The sequence below is a fragment of the Sinohyriopsis cumingii genome, chromosome 15 (genome assembly GCF_028554795.1).
Source record: "Sinohyriopsis cumingii isolate HCF-2022 chromosome 15, ASM2855479v2, whole genome shotgun sequence".
Taxonomy (NCBI): domain Eukaryota; kingdom Metazoa; phylum Mollusca; class Bivalvia; order Unionida; family Unionidae; genus Sinohyriopsis; species Sinohyriopsis cumingii.
In genome coordinates, this window is record NC_142975.1 from 48,489,034 (window position 1) to 48,504,462 (window position 15,429).

Consider the following 15,429-nt stretch of genomic DNA (forward strand, 5'->3'; position numbering starts at 1 on the left):
CTCATAAAGAAATAAAGTACAATTATGTACACAAACTGACACATACATACAATCAAACCTGTCTACAGTAGCCACCCATGGGAAAAGACTAAGGGCTGTTCCAGTAAAGCATATACCCCCAGGGTGGGAAGGCACTTTCAAATTCAACCAACGCACAACAGAAGCAATTTTAAAAAATTATGATCCACCGTCAGATATGTTTTAATAAAAAAACACTGCCCCCTACACAAGCATATTTTTTAAACATAATTTCTGGATATGGGTTAGTGGGCAGTAGAAGCGATTTTAATATTGGGTTGGGGACAGAAGTGATTTAAATAACAGCTGGCTGGAGGTAATCTACAGAATTCTTATAGATCATATAATTTACTGCATATATTTATTTTGTATTCATCCATTATAATCAATCTTTTGTCCTTTTGTTTGTCTGTCAGGTATGTATGTCCCTGATACTGTGAAACCACAAATTTTCATGGTGGTTTATTATTTGTAGATGTCACTGATCAGACCCTTAATAACGACTAATTTAAAGTAGATGTCATTGATCAGACCCTTAATACCTACTAATTTAATGTCCATGAATACAGATTTTATAATAGGGATTTCTATTCTAATACAGACATCATGAATTTGTATCATTACTAACCTGTGTGTTTACTAAAGTGATCACAATGTTTTGCTATTTTTCTTTGTTCTCAGGCATGCTGCTTTTGATTAGAATAATAGTTAAATCTTGTAATGCTTTAAATGTGTGGTCAGATGCTATGATTCCTCATTAAAGCCTGTGGAAGTGATGATGCATTATTTCTGCCTACTTTTACACTATATCATTTCTTTTAAGCACATATATTTCAGTTACTGATGTCTTATTTTTACGCTTGTTGAAAGACTAATATAAAGTTTTAAAAACAAAAGAAATATAGCAGGTCAAACATTTTTATATCATTAATTAGATTTTAAAAAATGGATGAAAGTCAAGGAAATCATTTTTCCCAGAGTACTCATAAAATCAATGTCATTGCAGTTAATTGTATTGTCAACAGCATCATCATCATCACTGATGGCCTAGCAGTAACATTCTGCACTTTCAATCCAGTTGTCACAGGTTCTATCCCTCACTTCTAGTCTTTCATATGAGACTTATACCTATGGCCTGAGGGACTTCCATGGCCGAGTGGTACAAGATGCTTGTCATGTGATTACTTGCCTACAATGTGCAAATGAGAATGTTGTCAGTTACTTGTGGAAGGTCAGTGGTTCTATATAAGTGGTGTTTGGTGTCTCAAAAGGACTTGGATTTTCTTCAGCAGTAAAACTGGCTGCCATATATAGATTCTCTTTCATCTGAAAATGGTATAAAGGCCATAATGATCTACTGAAACCCGCAGTTTCATGTCTAAATGACTTCAGCTGTTGGAGATAATCATCAAATCAACAGAGGCTCCATGTACCCATGTGTACTAAGGTGCTTGCTTTTACATCACTTGCACATCTCACAGAGTTTTTGTCACAAATCAACCAATTTGGGTTGGTGGTATGTCAGGGTTCTGCCTCCACCTAATATATTGTTTAAAAAAAACAAGAAAACCAGACCAAACTAAATCAACAAACTAATCCACTGTGGCAACAGCAGCAAAGGTACTAGTCCATTATTAATTCCAGCTGTATGTTTATAAATTTTGACTAGTTATTTTTGTAGACCTTTGAATATCCGTCAATTATGCCTTTCTGACAGTTACCAAAAAGTCATCATCTGTTGGTACAAACGGATTTTTCACGGTAAGCATATGAGATGGAGAAGTCTTAAGCAATCCTGCATCCCACACTGCCAAAAAGTTTACATTTTAGCTCACTTAAAGTTTCTCTAACAATGTCCATTGTTCCAACTAGAACTGTTATAACTTATTCAAGCTATATTCACCGATATCTGGAGATATGCATCTGTAATAAATATTTGTAACAAAGTATGAGAATGCATCAATGTTTTCCAATGATACATTTGAAATGGGCAACAACCAGAATCAACAAACCAATAAATAAAATTATTCACATCTCTCAGGCAGAAGTACAGTGTATACCGGTAATCATAATCTGCCAAATTTGCCAATTTTTTTTCCAACCATACTGATTCAGTGGACATAAACATCAGAATGGACAGAAACAGACCAGAACAGATATAACCAGAAGGTTAAAATCGATTTGATACATCTTTTAAGTAGCTAAATTCACATTGGTTCAGTTAACTCTATACCCTTTATTGTCTTCCCTTTCATGTAATTTCTTACTGAAGCTAAGAAAATAATGTTGCACACATAAAAAAGAGGCACACTTCTACTCATTATTGTTTTTATTATACTTCTCTATTCCAGTCTGTTCTTATGATCTTGTCCCCCCACATACTGTTTGTCTTCTTTATGATATGTATCTAAATTTGTCACTTATTTTTCCTACTACTATACTAATTGTCTGTGAATATGCATATCAATGTGAAATTCAATGGGGAGACTAAATCCAAGATAGAAAACCTCTAAATTTCTGGATGTATTCTGCTTGGATTCCATGTTTCTGCACAAAACTCAAGAATTCAAGACTTGCATTACTAATTCAGTCCCCACTGTAAACCTGTGCAAACACCATGATATTAAAATTATATAACATAAATTTTTTAGTGCTCATGATCAAATTTGTATCAGTATAGACACATCTATGATGACAGCTTTTGTGAAAATAAAACCATAACAGCTGCACCATTTTCTGGACCTACACAAATTTGAAATGTGTGTTTTCAATACTGCACCAAAGAGTCAGCTGCTGATTTCAGTAACGAGTCTTCCAAACTTGGGCCTGTAAAGGGATGGAAATTACGTTAATAAAACAATGTCCCTCACTTTTTTCAGTTACAAGTAGGACAAGCTCTCAAAAGAATCTTTTTACTAAAATCTTACTTTCACTATCAACCAATCAGGGACAGTCAAACCCAAATATACTCTATTTTATCTTCACTGATTTATAGTATGGTTCTCATTCTTTCATATCGGTAGTGTGTCCTTCAACAAATCTCAATGGTTGTAAGCCTTTATCAACCATGCTGACTGGACACACTGTAAGACAATGTTCACGTAACAGAAATACCATGGGATAAACAGAGACCAATAAAACAAATAAAATTGTCAAGTTATCTCCCCTGCAGGGATGCTGCCAGGATTTCAGGATTTCCACAAAGTTTTGTGTGTGTGTGATCTCCAATGAGAAAGTGGTGGTGGGAGGAACAGCCACTGTTAAATATCTCTCTAACACTTAAATATCTGTCATTCTTTCTTACTGTTCCACTCTGTTATGGCTCTACTGAAATCAAAAGATGTCATCTCTAGTTGTGTAGTGATTATTACTGTGATGACATTGGGTATGGTCATGTGGTTGTGGTGGGGTCTTGGTTGGGATGGCAGAAAGACCATAGGCTTACTCCACATATGACAGCTAATTCTGATTTGGTCAAAAGAATTAAAAAATTTCTAACAATTCAGTTGTACTCGGATTATATACTTGATTCATAGTCAATGAACAGGTTCTAAAACTGATGTGGTTTTTTTGGAGCCATGTTCCTCCATAAATTCCAGATTTGAATATACCAAAGGTGAAATTAGTACAGTTGCATCCTAAATTACTATCATGGCTACTTCAAATGTTATTTAATGTGAGACTTTAATGCCAGAATTCATAGCTTCAGTGATTTTTGGGTTAAAAAAAATGAATTTCTTCTCAAACAACTCAATTTGCTGCAGATTACATTGTTTTTTTAATGATACTGTGAGAATTCTTGATGTGTAAAAATTGCACAAGAAACGAACATCAGATCAGAGAATTAATACCACTGGGAAATTACTGATAGGAATATGCAGAAATAATGATATTATTATTTAAATGGAATATGTGGTGACAATACGAGTGCTGGTTCTACAACTTTGCAAAATACATCTTGTACAAATATTCTGTTTTTTCTAACAACACTGTAATATGGCAATAATGTATACACACATGAAGTTGACCCACTTTTTACTTTAGTCCCTTGCTAATTAACAGTTTTAGATTTTACAACAAAACTAAGTACATTTTACCTTTTGACAATAATACATGATTACAAATATTAAGATTACAAGAAAATAGAAGTTACAATTTTATTAAAAGTACCGGTACCAGTAAAACTAAAGGAGATGGTAAAAAAGAATCAGGATGAATAGATTAGTAGTGTAGTAAAGAATCCCATACATCAGAATGACATCAAGTATTTTGTCATCAATTTCATTATTAGTTAATGACACTGCTTCAAAATGTTGTGTACTAGATGATAGTAACCCAATTTGTAATACCAATACCAAATGATGGCTTGGAACTAAGTATCAAAAGATCAGCAGAAATGATCAAAATATAAATAGGAAGAAACGAGCACAAACAGGACAAATTTTATCCATCTTGCTTTGAGTTTACACAGATCAGTCAGTCTCTTATGTTTAATGTCATTTAATTTTTGCACATAGAAAGCATGTACTTCATTTGGTAATACATCTGCATGATACGAAAGTTTGTCTCATTATTCTTTTGTTGCTATGGTGGTTCTGCCAACTAGAGATATACACACACGTAATTATGTTGTATGGGGATTCTTGATGTTCTCTATGAGGATTAATCTGTTAATTGTTTCTGAATTTAATATGATCCTCCTCATCTGTGTATGAATAGCATTTTATGCTGAGAACTTCTTTCATTGCCTGCTTTCTGAAATGCATATGCATAACTAGCTTGAACAAGTTACTGTTCTTTATGGTTGTGCAATTTTCAACATCTCACAGGTATGGCCCCATGGGTATTCTCTCTTGGATATCTCTGTTCCAAAAAGAAATGTTTTCCAGAGGTCTTGCCAGAATTTTAAAACTAGGAGTCCAGGACTCCCATTTTGGTAAAAATAGGAGTCCCACCAGCAAAAGTTGCAGTCCCCTCTCAGAAAACTAAGCAAATTATAAGAACTGTTGGTTGCCATTGAGTTTAATTTCTGCATTCTTTATAACACTGACATAGCTCTTGTTTGTCCATCAGAGTGAGTCTGAATTTTGTCAGTCCAAGGAAGGTCTTATTCAAAGCACTAAGCTAGGCATCACACACTCTCTTGCACTTGGCTACTGTCCCATCCAAACTATCAGTACTAGCAACTTTAGCACTCTCCTGAATCTCGTTACAATCCTTGTCAGTTTGCTGCTGAACCCCAAAATACTCATTCAAGTCTAAGTCTCAACATGTCATGATTTCGAGGCCATGTGCACTGCTTATTCCGCTACACTTAGAAATGAACACAATAATGAAAGCTCAAGTTTTTTATCTGATGCACTATTATAAACAACCACATGTACATCTCTGGGTCTTTCTGCCTCTGAATTCAAGCACTGTAATATCAGTAGATTTTCCCACCCAGCTGCCAGTCAAAGCCTTTGATCTTGCCGCCCAGCTATTGCAGTGTGTTCTTTTGATGTACTCTTATAATGGTGACATGTACATGAGGCTTTCAGCCACTAAATTCTGTCATTGTAAATATCAGCACAGCTAATTGATCAACACATTTTCCCACTAAGCAGGCGGCTGAAGCAGGACTGGCAAGTCTTTGAATTTTGCTGCCCACATATTACATGCGTATGGAGGACTCTCGCCTAAGTGATTTTCTGATCCCCAATATAAAAAATTGACATCCAAATACATGTGATTAAGCATTTCCAAGACATATGAGTTTTCACGAACATGAACTCTGCCTTAGATTCATTTCCTTGAATCAGTGCTTTGCTGCCTCTTATACCAGATTTTTCTCTTCCATAATGCTGTATAAGGGTTTTAAGTCTTACATTCTCTTAGTCTGCTTGTTCAGACATGGGTATCTTGAATAAATATAACCATCATACTGTCCATCCAACATGTACATTGGACTCGCACTCAACATCAATTTTGGGCTCAAAATCACACACTGGTATTTCCAGTGACATTTTCCCAATGTCCAACAGACCGATATACATGAAATTCATTGTCATCATAGATATCACCAGCCAGTATTTGCTGACTAAAAATGTCGTCTGAAGACAAACCCTTTTGTGAGTCAGCCATTTTGGTTTTCTGTGTGGCCCTTGCTTGAAACACGCATTTGTAAAACTTCCATGATAAAAATAAGTTTAAAACTACCATAAAATGCTTGTTCCAGGGCTAATGAACCAATCAAATTTAGTTTAACAGCCATTCATGTCAAACCGAAGTATCCAGCTATCAAATGCAAAAAATATGAAAAGACAGGTCACACACCTCACAAATATCTGAATAACAAAGGCAGCACAAGAAGCGGAAATAATAGACCAACACTAACGAGGATAAATCAACAACAACAACAACAGAACAACACCCAAGTGGAATACAGACATCAAATAAAGAAAACCAACAACAATCTGGAAAACAACAACAACCAGAACAAGGAAAATTAACTACCATGCAGCCGCAAAAGGAACAACCACGGTTTACACAGCAACAACCACAAGGAAACCAAAAGCAACATGCTGGACAAATGAAGAAACAAAAACACCAAGAACAAGAACAGCAGAGAAATAAAATACAAAAGAAAACAATTGCTAACCAGAAAACACAGGCCCCAGTATCAATAACAACAACAACAACGACAAATGGATCAGCAAAAACAATCCCAGCAGGGCAAGAGAAAGAGGATAAAGACATAGCAATTAATACAAAACAGCAACAACTACAACAACAGCAACCAAACCAACAACAAGATGAGCAACAAGGGAAATTAGGTACAAATCTAAGACAAATAGACACCAATCAACAATGTCAACAGTACCAACAACAACAAGGAAAAACTTTACAAGCCAAAACACCAGTAACCTCGACACAACAAGGAAAAGTAATCTCGACACCACAAGGAAATCAGATACCCAAGCCTCCAATGTCAATACCAGCTGCAGAAACTCCAGAACAAAGAAAGGAAAGAGATAGGATAGGAAGAAAAGAATTGAGAAGACAAAAAAGGGATCAAGAAGATGCAGAAGAATATTTCTTAGCATTAGATGAATTTCTAGATTAGGTTAGGGAAAAAAAAGGAAAAAAATACATTATTTTCCTATATAAAGGAAAACAAAACGGAAACAAACATTTACAAGTTTAATAAACTATCCTATTCTATAAATCAAATAAATACAGCAAACCATTCCCATTGTAAAAACAATACAATATAGCAAACACATACGATTAGGGCAGAAGGGCCTCTCCAACTGGTCTGTAAAGATCAACTGGAGAAAGCACCCTCCACAAAACAAACAAAAAAAAAATAAATTATGTTGCACAATGCACTTTTACAGTTAAAACTTTAATAAAAATTGCATACTGTGCATACCACATGTTTTATATCATTCCGCAATGTTTACGTAATTTGTGGAACGCGTATCACTGCTTTAAAAGTACGCGAGTTCGTACAAATTACATGCACTCACATGTACTGGCATCATTTTCTGACCCAATGTTTTATTCACGTTAGACCACTAGGAGGGGGTTAAATGCGATTTTAAATAGATATTCGTTTGATTATTTTTTTCTTCTGACAACCCCACCAGTGATTTCTCATTTTGTTAACACAACCCACAACAGAAGTGATTTTCCTAACCAACCTTCCACTGTTAGAATCAAAATAGTTTGAAACACAACCCCATACAGAAGTTTTTTTTGAAGTGCCGTCCCTGGAGTCAGGGGATATATGTTTTACTGGAACAGCCCTAAAGTGGAATTTGTAGACAGGTGACCTCTGAAGGCAGGTTCAGCTCTCAAACTTGGTTCATGGCAAATGCATGTACTATGCACAGAATAGAATTAGCATTATTTGTAGAAGTAGTATCATTATTTTTATTTTTACATGTAGTATTATTGATTTACTTAATATACCTTTACATATATTGTGCCTTTCTCATCAAAGAAAGTAAGTCTAATTTGCATACTTATACCAGTCACTACTAATATGGTCCAGTGAAATGGAAGGCAGCTCACTGCTGATTACATGTTATAACATTTATATAGGACATTTGCTGGGGGAAATTAGATTAGCCATCGTGACCAGTGACTGCTGCATTCAGGTGATTGTTAGGACAGGCCTCTAAAATGTGAATAAATTAGCTGATCATTTTTTGTATATATAAAAGACTTTATACAAAGTAATCCTAAAACACGAATCCCTCAGAGGAACTGATGCTCATCTAGCCAAAAAGAATTTCCAGGAATTCAAGTTAATACCCTTTCTTCTTTTTATCTACAAAGTGTTAAAATTATCTCTGATATTCTTGAGCAATAAGACTTTAACCACTGTGGTAACTCTATTGGATGCAGGATCAGCAATATTTTCATTTAGGGCAAATTAGATTCAAATATCATGACAAGACTTTTGGTGAAAACCCATCAGTCATCAGAATAAACATTAACAAGATTTTCAAGTCTGTCATCATGGCAACCATGCTTGATAAAAGATTGGCATCATCTGCATTTAGAACCAACTAGGTATTACAGGAGCGCATTTGGTGAAAACCCTATGATGATATAACCATTGATTCTCAAGGAGTAGTTAAAGCAAGATTTATTTTCATGACATCATACTGGAAGTTAGATTAGCTCTTCCTGTGCAAAACCCATAACTTCCATTTATGAAGAGTACTTAGCAATGACAAATTGTTAAGATACCTGCCATGGTAGCCATACTGGAGGTTAGGTCAGCACCATTTTTATACAGAACCAACCAGATATCATAATTATTCTTCTGGTGATAAACCCATGATGAAATGACTTTTTGTTAAGGAGGAGTAGAGATAACAAGAATTTCAAAATTTCTGCCATGGAGGCCATATTGTGTGTCAGATTATCAGCATTACTATTCAGGTCCAAACAGAAATAAAACATCCTCTGATGAAAACCCAATGTCTATAAAAACTTTCCATCTAGGAGGAAGCAGCCATAACAAGGTTTTCAAGATTACTGCAGTGGTGGCCATATTGGGCATCAGATCAGTACCATTTTCATTTCAGATTGAATAGACATAAAAAAAAGTATTTTAGTGAAAATACTATATTGATATGACTATTGCGACTATTGCAATAACTATACACTGGATGTCCAAAAGTCATTATTGACTGACAAAGTCTTCTGGTGAAAAACCCATGTGAATGACTTTCCATTTAGAATGGGGTAGTGATATAAAAATTTTAAGATGACTGCCATGGTGGTCATACTGGATGTCAGATAAGCACCACATTCACTGGGATCAACTAGAATGCAAGAAGTCCTTTAGTAAAAACCCTACTGTTGATACGACCTTCCATAGTGATGATAACAAGATTTTCAAGATGACCAAAGCAGATCTCCAAGCGTTTTCATTTAGGACCAAACATACATAATAAGCAGCCTTCTGGTTATCACCCCATGTCAAAATGACTTTCCATTCAGAAGGTGAAACAATAACATGATTTGCAAGCTGGCTGGTACCATTTTCAATTAGGATTAACTAGACATCATACAAAGGCTTTTAGTGAAAACCCTATCCTGATATGACCATCCACTTAGAAGGAGTAGCAGTAACATTTTCCAGATTGTCACTGTGGAGGCCATATTGATTGTTTGAACAGCATTATTTTCATTTAGGATCAAAATGACCTTAGGATGTATGGGTACTGAACGTTTCATGGTAAACCCCCTTCAAGAGGAGCAGCCATAGCAAACTTGTGCTAATGGGCAGATAATGGACAACATCATCCCATAAGGTCTTCTGGTCTATGACCAATAGAGCTAAAATAAAAGTTCAAATAATCGCCAGTGCAAGAAACGTAGATATGGCCTATTGTCGCTAGTAATATGAGTTCTATATCAGGCCTGTTTACATTCAAAGCAAGCTGGCTGATTAATTTAGTATATAAAATCTAGTCTTGTGCCAAATAGGTCACCCCCTACTGTTTACATACACAAAATTTACATCTGACAAAATTGCCATCAAAAACAGCACATGTAAGCATTCATTTCAACAAGCAGTATAAAAAAAATTTGTATCACCCCTAGACAGGTCCCAGGATGATCTGATCCAACTGACTGATCTTTATTTTTATGTGTTCTAATTCATGGTGTTTGTTTTTTGTAATCATATCATTATATATGTTTTTTGTATACGTTATAGGTGTTGTCTAATGTTATAAAACGCTTAGAGTTTCTAAAGATTATGCGCTATACAAAGTCATTATTATTATTATTATTATTATTATTATCAAATGCATTTACCGATTTTGTATGACTGTTCATACCAAAGCAACAAAATTTAGATCTATACTTTTTCCAAAACATGAATGGGTCAATTTTGTCTACAACCATCAAGTTGAATGTACATGCAATGGTTTGATAGAAAGGTAGCAAAATACAGAATATTTACATTGATGCTCATGGTACAACAACTAGAGAAACAACAAAAACAATACAAAACTGACAGTATGGTAAAAGTGTTACCTACATGTCTCACCTATGCTACACAGGTAAGATTTTAAAAAAAGTATGCACCATAATGTATTCAAGCATCATAGTGGTAAACACTTCTTTCTCCAGAAGCTTATCCAGTATTTCATCGATCAGCAAATCTTCTACAATCTTCACCCGACTTCTGCGAAGAGTATCTTTATGTACTTGATCCATGATTCAAACAACATACAGTCCTCAAGCAGAATATTTTTTTCCTGTCAATAAAAAGACTTGCTAATGACAACCACTTTCAAGACTGCAGGCAAAATGTAAATCGTCACCAATCAGTTTACAGAAGTAATAATTATTTTCAAATATATTCTTTTTGAAAAATTATCATGGTGTACAATGGAATTACATGCTTCAGTAAAAACTGATGCAATTAATTGTTAGATTCAACAATGTAACAAAATTAACCTTCACAAGCTTGATAAAATGGTGATCCAAATATGCAACATGTTTAAATCTTTCTCAAAAGAAATCCAAAGAGAGACAGTCATGACCACTGTGATATTTTACCATCTGGTCATTAAAATTTTACAGAAAATTTTATTAATGAATATTATGAACTAAGTTTTGAAAAGTGGCAGCAACAGCCTACCAGGGAGTAGCATGCTTTATCCAATTTAGTTGGCTCATTACTGCACCAATAAATATTACTCATGTTTTTATGTGCAAAATATAAGCAAATTTTTTTGTCATAATACTCCGTTATAACGTGATAATTGGGGTTTTAAAAATTGGATCGTGTTAATAGCAGGGTTACGTTAATGCGGGGTTTTACAGTATTTTACTTTTTTCAGAGAACAACGCAATGGCACATACGTGTTTATTCATTTATTCATATCAAATGTATATCATGAATAGGGTATCAGCACCATTTACTATTGTGCCATCGTGGCATGCATTTCATCATTAATGCATGTAATTCCATTTAAAAATTGCACACAGATTTAAAATATTCAATAATTTTGTCACAGATCATTTTTACCTGAATTCAACATCTAATATATAGCATAAACAGAGTATTAACAGCGTTTATGGACCATTTGATATCGTACCATCGTGGCACACAGTTAATCCATAATACATGTAATACCATTGCAAAAATTGCATACATGTTTAAACTATTCAGTAATTTTGTCACAGATCATTATGTGTCTGACTTCAGTGGGAAAAATTAACAGCAAAATTAGGTTAAGGAAGACAAAGCACATGTACAGTTCATTACGTTCCAGGATCTATGAATAGTGGCTGTACAAATCTCATAAGGCTAAAATTTTCTCATATCCATTTCCATGTACCTTTATCCATTGTCAATTCCCAATAATTAACACTTGTATGACTATACATTTGAATGACTACAACAAGAATAATTAACAAACAACACATGCTTTGAGCGTGCATATAACTTTTACTTCAAATTTTGTGAATATCAAAAGAAACGTGAAAAATACTTTTATAAAGATTTTTAAGCTGAACGCATGTACAATTTCATAGCCTTTCAATTTCCAGCTAATAAAGTGGACATTATTTACTGGTCAACTGAATGTGTCTAATAACACCACCAAGCCCAGCAAATACTTTGGTGGCTTCCGTTTTTTAATGTTAATTAAATTGTGAGAATCTTTTATCAACCACCACATTGTCTACTGCTTGGTTGTGTATGCAGTTAAAGAAACACATGTTGACTATTGTTTGAGCAACGACTGCATACAGAATTAATTGAAGACAATCACAAAGATGACTTCTGGCTTTACTCAGGATCAGTAATAAGTAGCATTTCCAATAACATTTATTTTGGCATAACACTTCAAGAACATGGTGAAATTGTTAAATTTCAGAAGTCATGCCACGATTGTATTATATTCAAATTCATATGCGAACACTTCCCCTAACTGATAATAAACATTTTGCTCACTATTTCTCGTACTTTAAAAAAAAAAATTCGAGGTACGACAAAAATACACATACATGTATTTAAAATTTCAGGAACCATACCATGATCATATTATATTCGAATTCATACACAATCTCTTCCCCAAAATGATAATAATTTTTTGTATACACTATTTAACGTATTTTTCATGTGCGAATGAATATATGAATTATTCAGGAGCCATGCCACAACCACGTTATATCCAAATTCGCATTATCGCAGGGTGCATTATAGCAGGGTCATATTGTATTTAATATTTTTCAATCAAATAACCAGAAAAAGGCCTTCCACAACTTTTATGCTAATACAATTACTTCAAAATGTTTAAACATTATTTAGAAAAATCATGTCCATGACAATTTGAGTTGGACACCACAATATAATGACTTTATAAAACGTGGCCTTGGGTGGCAAAGTGGTCTAAAGCACTTGCCTTTACCGATTACTGTCATCCTGCCTGTCAGTGTAGCTTTGAGTCTCAGGCTCAGACAATTTGGGTATGTGAGAAAGCTTGCATTAGATTTCTTTGGATCATGGTTCTTACTGGGAATTTTCCTGGGTTCTTCCTTCACCAGTTATACTGGCTGCCATGTACAGGGGCACATATCACTGATTACAATTTACCTGTCATATATGTACTGTATTATTAGATAGTACATGTATGACTGATACTTTGGTAGCTAAATTGTAAACAAGCCCCAGGAGTACAGCCCATCTTGTGCTAAGAAATGACATTACACCCAAAACAACAGTAACAACTTTGCAAAGCAGAGGTTAGTACATATACTTCATCAGTAAAGTGAATCTTTACATTCTTGTGCAAAAAAGCAATAATGAATCTTTTATATATACTTGTAAGCAAACAGTAGCCTCTGCGATTCCCTACTGAAAATCACAGGATCGGACGTTTAATCAATAATGTACGACGAAATCTGAGAACACGAAATCTCTTTATCTGTACTATACGTATATTTGTAGCATAGATAATGTGATTTCGCGTTCTCACAGATTTCGTCGTACTTTATTGATACAACGTCAGACACCTGTGCAAAATGAAAGATGTAAATTGAATTGAATTTGTAATACGCATGTTTGTTTTTCTTTTCCCGTAAAAAGATTTGGTATGCCGATTATTTCAACAAAACAGAATCTCACCCTGATCTAATATTAGCAGCTACATCTCGTCCAAATTTAGGATTATTTTTTCTTCTTCTTCTTCTTCTGTAATTTCCAAGATATGTAAGACACCTCAGCTACACTTACGTTTCATTTAACGGGAAACTCCGCACTTCTAAATTTAACTTGCATGAAGACGCACCGGAACCAGAAGAGTAAACATTAAACAGAACTCCGACCACATCACTATTATCGACTTGACACGAAAATTAACACGCTCAATATAACTGTTCGATGTTCTGTACAAACACAAATTTTGCACTGGGTCAATTATTTTTTAAAGGGATTTTAAAATAAAATTGCTACAGAAAGTCTAAATGCATAGCCTGCTAGCAATTGAAAACATCTGGGATAGGAAGCGTTTTAAGTCCGACGACAACCAGCAAAACCTGTTATGATATACTGGATTGTACACCAACTAGTTGACATCCCAGTAGCACCATGCTTCTACCAGATAGAAGTGATACTAGTCAGATAAATCAACCCCCTCCAAATCTGTGTTGATAATGATGGACGATATAGTAGGTCTGATGTCGCCTGTTCATTAAAATGTCCAATTTTCCTGCGTTCAAATCATTCCGGAACGGACCTGCGTACACTTTAGACACACCGGTAATTGGTAACAGCCATATCAAGCGCGAAATTAAAAATAGTCACAGGACAGACGATTGTGCTATTTCACGTGGATTTACAAGTCACCAAACACAGGATTTGCTCCGGAAATATAATGTACATGTCACCAAAGGAAACTTTTAATACAACAATAGCTCCACAGCCGGGAGAAATACCGGTAAGTGTATAAAATGTACACTGATGTGTGCAGCCAAACATTTCTGCAGATTTGTGCAGCTTTTAATGAATAGGCGATATCAGCCCCTAAAACGAGTTTGATATGAGGTAGTGGCTGATTCATGACATAAGCTTACACTTGAAGACATTCATGCAGATGTTTCGTTCCCTTCACCGGAGTCAACGTATACAATAACTCCTTCATTGCATCACGAATCCGCCCGCATACCTCCCTACCAACTAACATAGTCAAGTCAACGCCAAATTCCATGTTTGTGACCAGATCACCATGTAGTGTACAGTAACCTCTGTGACCGAGTCGCAAGGCATTCCGACTCTCCCCATATATTCTTCCCTTCACAGCTGACACAGGAAGGCTTATCTCTTACGAATTGGAGGTTGAATAAGGAATAAATGAATTATTATATTCCAGCCCCTTAACTCCAAAACAAATAGAAGAATCAAATAATACACTAGTGGTTCTTATAAAAGAGGCGCAATACATAATATCCCTAAAAAGACTTACAATCCATATACAAAACATTAGTGGTCAAAAGATGTCCATGAAGCACATGAAACAGCTAGACAGATTAGAAGGATATGTATTGTAAATGGGAGACCCATGCGGCTAGAGTATGTTACGTACAAACAATATAAGGATGCCAAGAGAGACTTAACAAAAAAAATCAAGTGTAGGCTATGAAGGTATACGAAGAAAGCGTGTTTAATGATATAGATGAAGCAGCTTTTCTGGAAATTGTAAACAACGTAATAGGGGCAGGTAATCTAAAAGCTGTTTCGAACTAAAATTGATCCAATCCACAAGAGATAGCTAACTTATTTGCCAGATTCTTTAAACACCTATACATACCAGAGAATACTTCATTCAGTACTTCATTCAATAACCCTACGATGATTTAAAAAAAAAAAACTATCTTAAAGACTCTCTTCTG

The 15,429-nt window shown here is 35.0% G+C and overlaps 1 protein-coding gene across 2 annotated transcripts in view; it reads right to left on the reverse strand.

The window, feature by feature from the left end:
• LOC149781763 (caspase-2-like) overlaps nt 1-13,825 on the reverse strand; it is a 41,716-nt gene extending 27,891 nt beyond the window's left edge. The window contains exons 1-2 of one of the 2 annotated variants that reach the window (XM_089935897.1): nt 13,775-13,825; nt 10,615-10,787 (exon numbers count right to left, since the gene is read on the reverse strand). In XM_089935897.1, the coding sequence (XP_089792023.1) occupies nt 10,615-10,746 (132 nt within the window). In that variant the 5' untranslated portion in view covers nt 10,747-10,787; nt 13,775-13,825. Of the gene's footprint in view, nt 1-10,614; nt 10,788-13,666 lie in introns of both variants that reach the window. The other variant, XM_089935896.1, reaches the window with a different exon arrangement.
• Between the last annotated feature and the right edge of the window lie 1,604 nt (nt 13,826-15,429).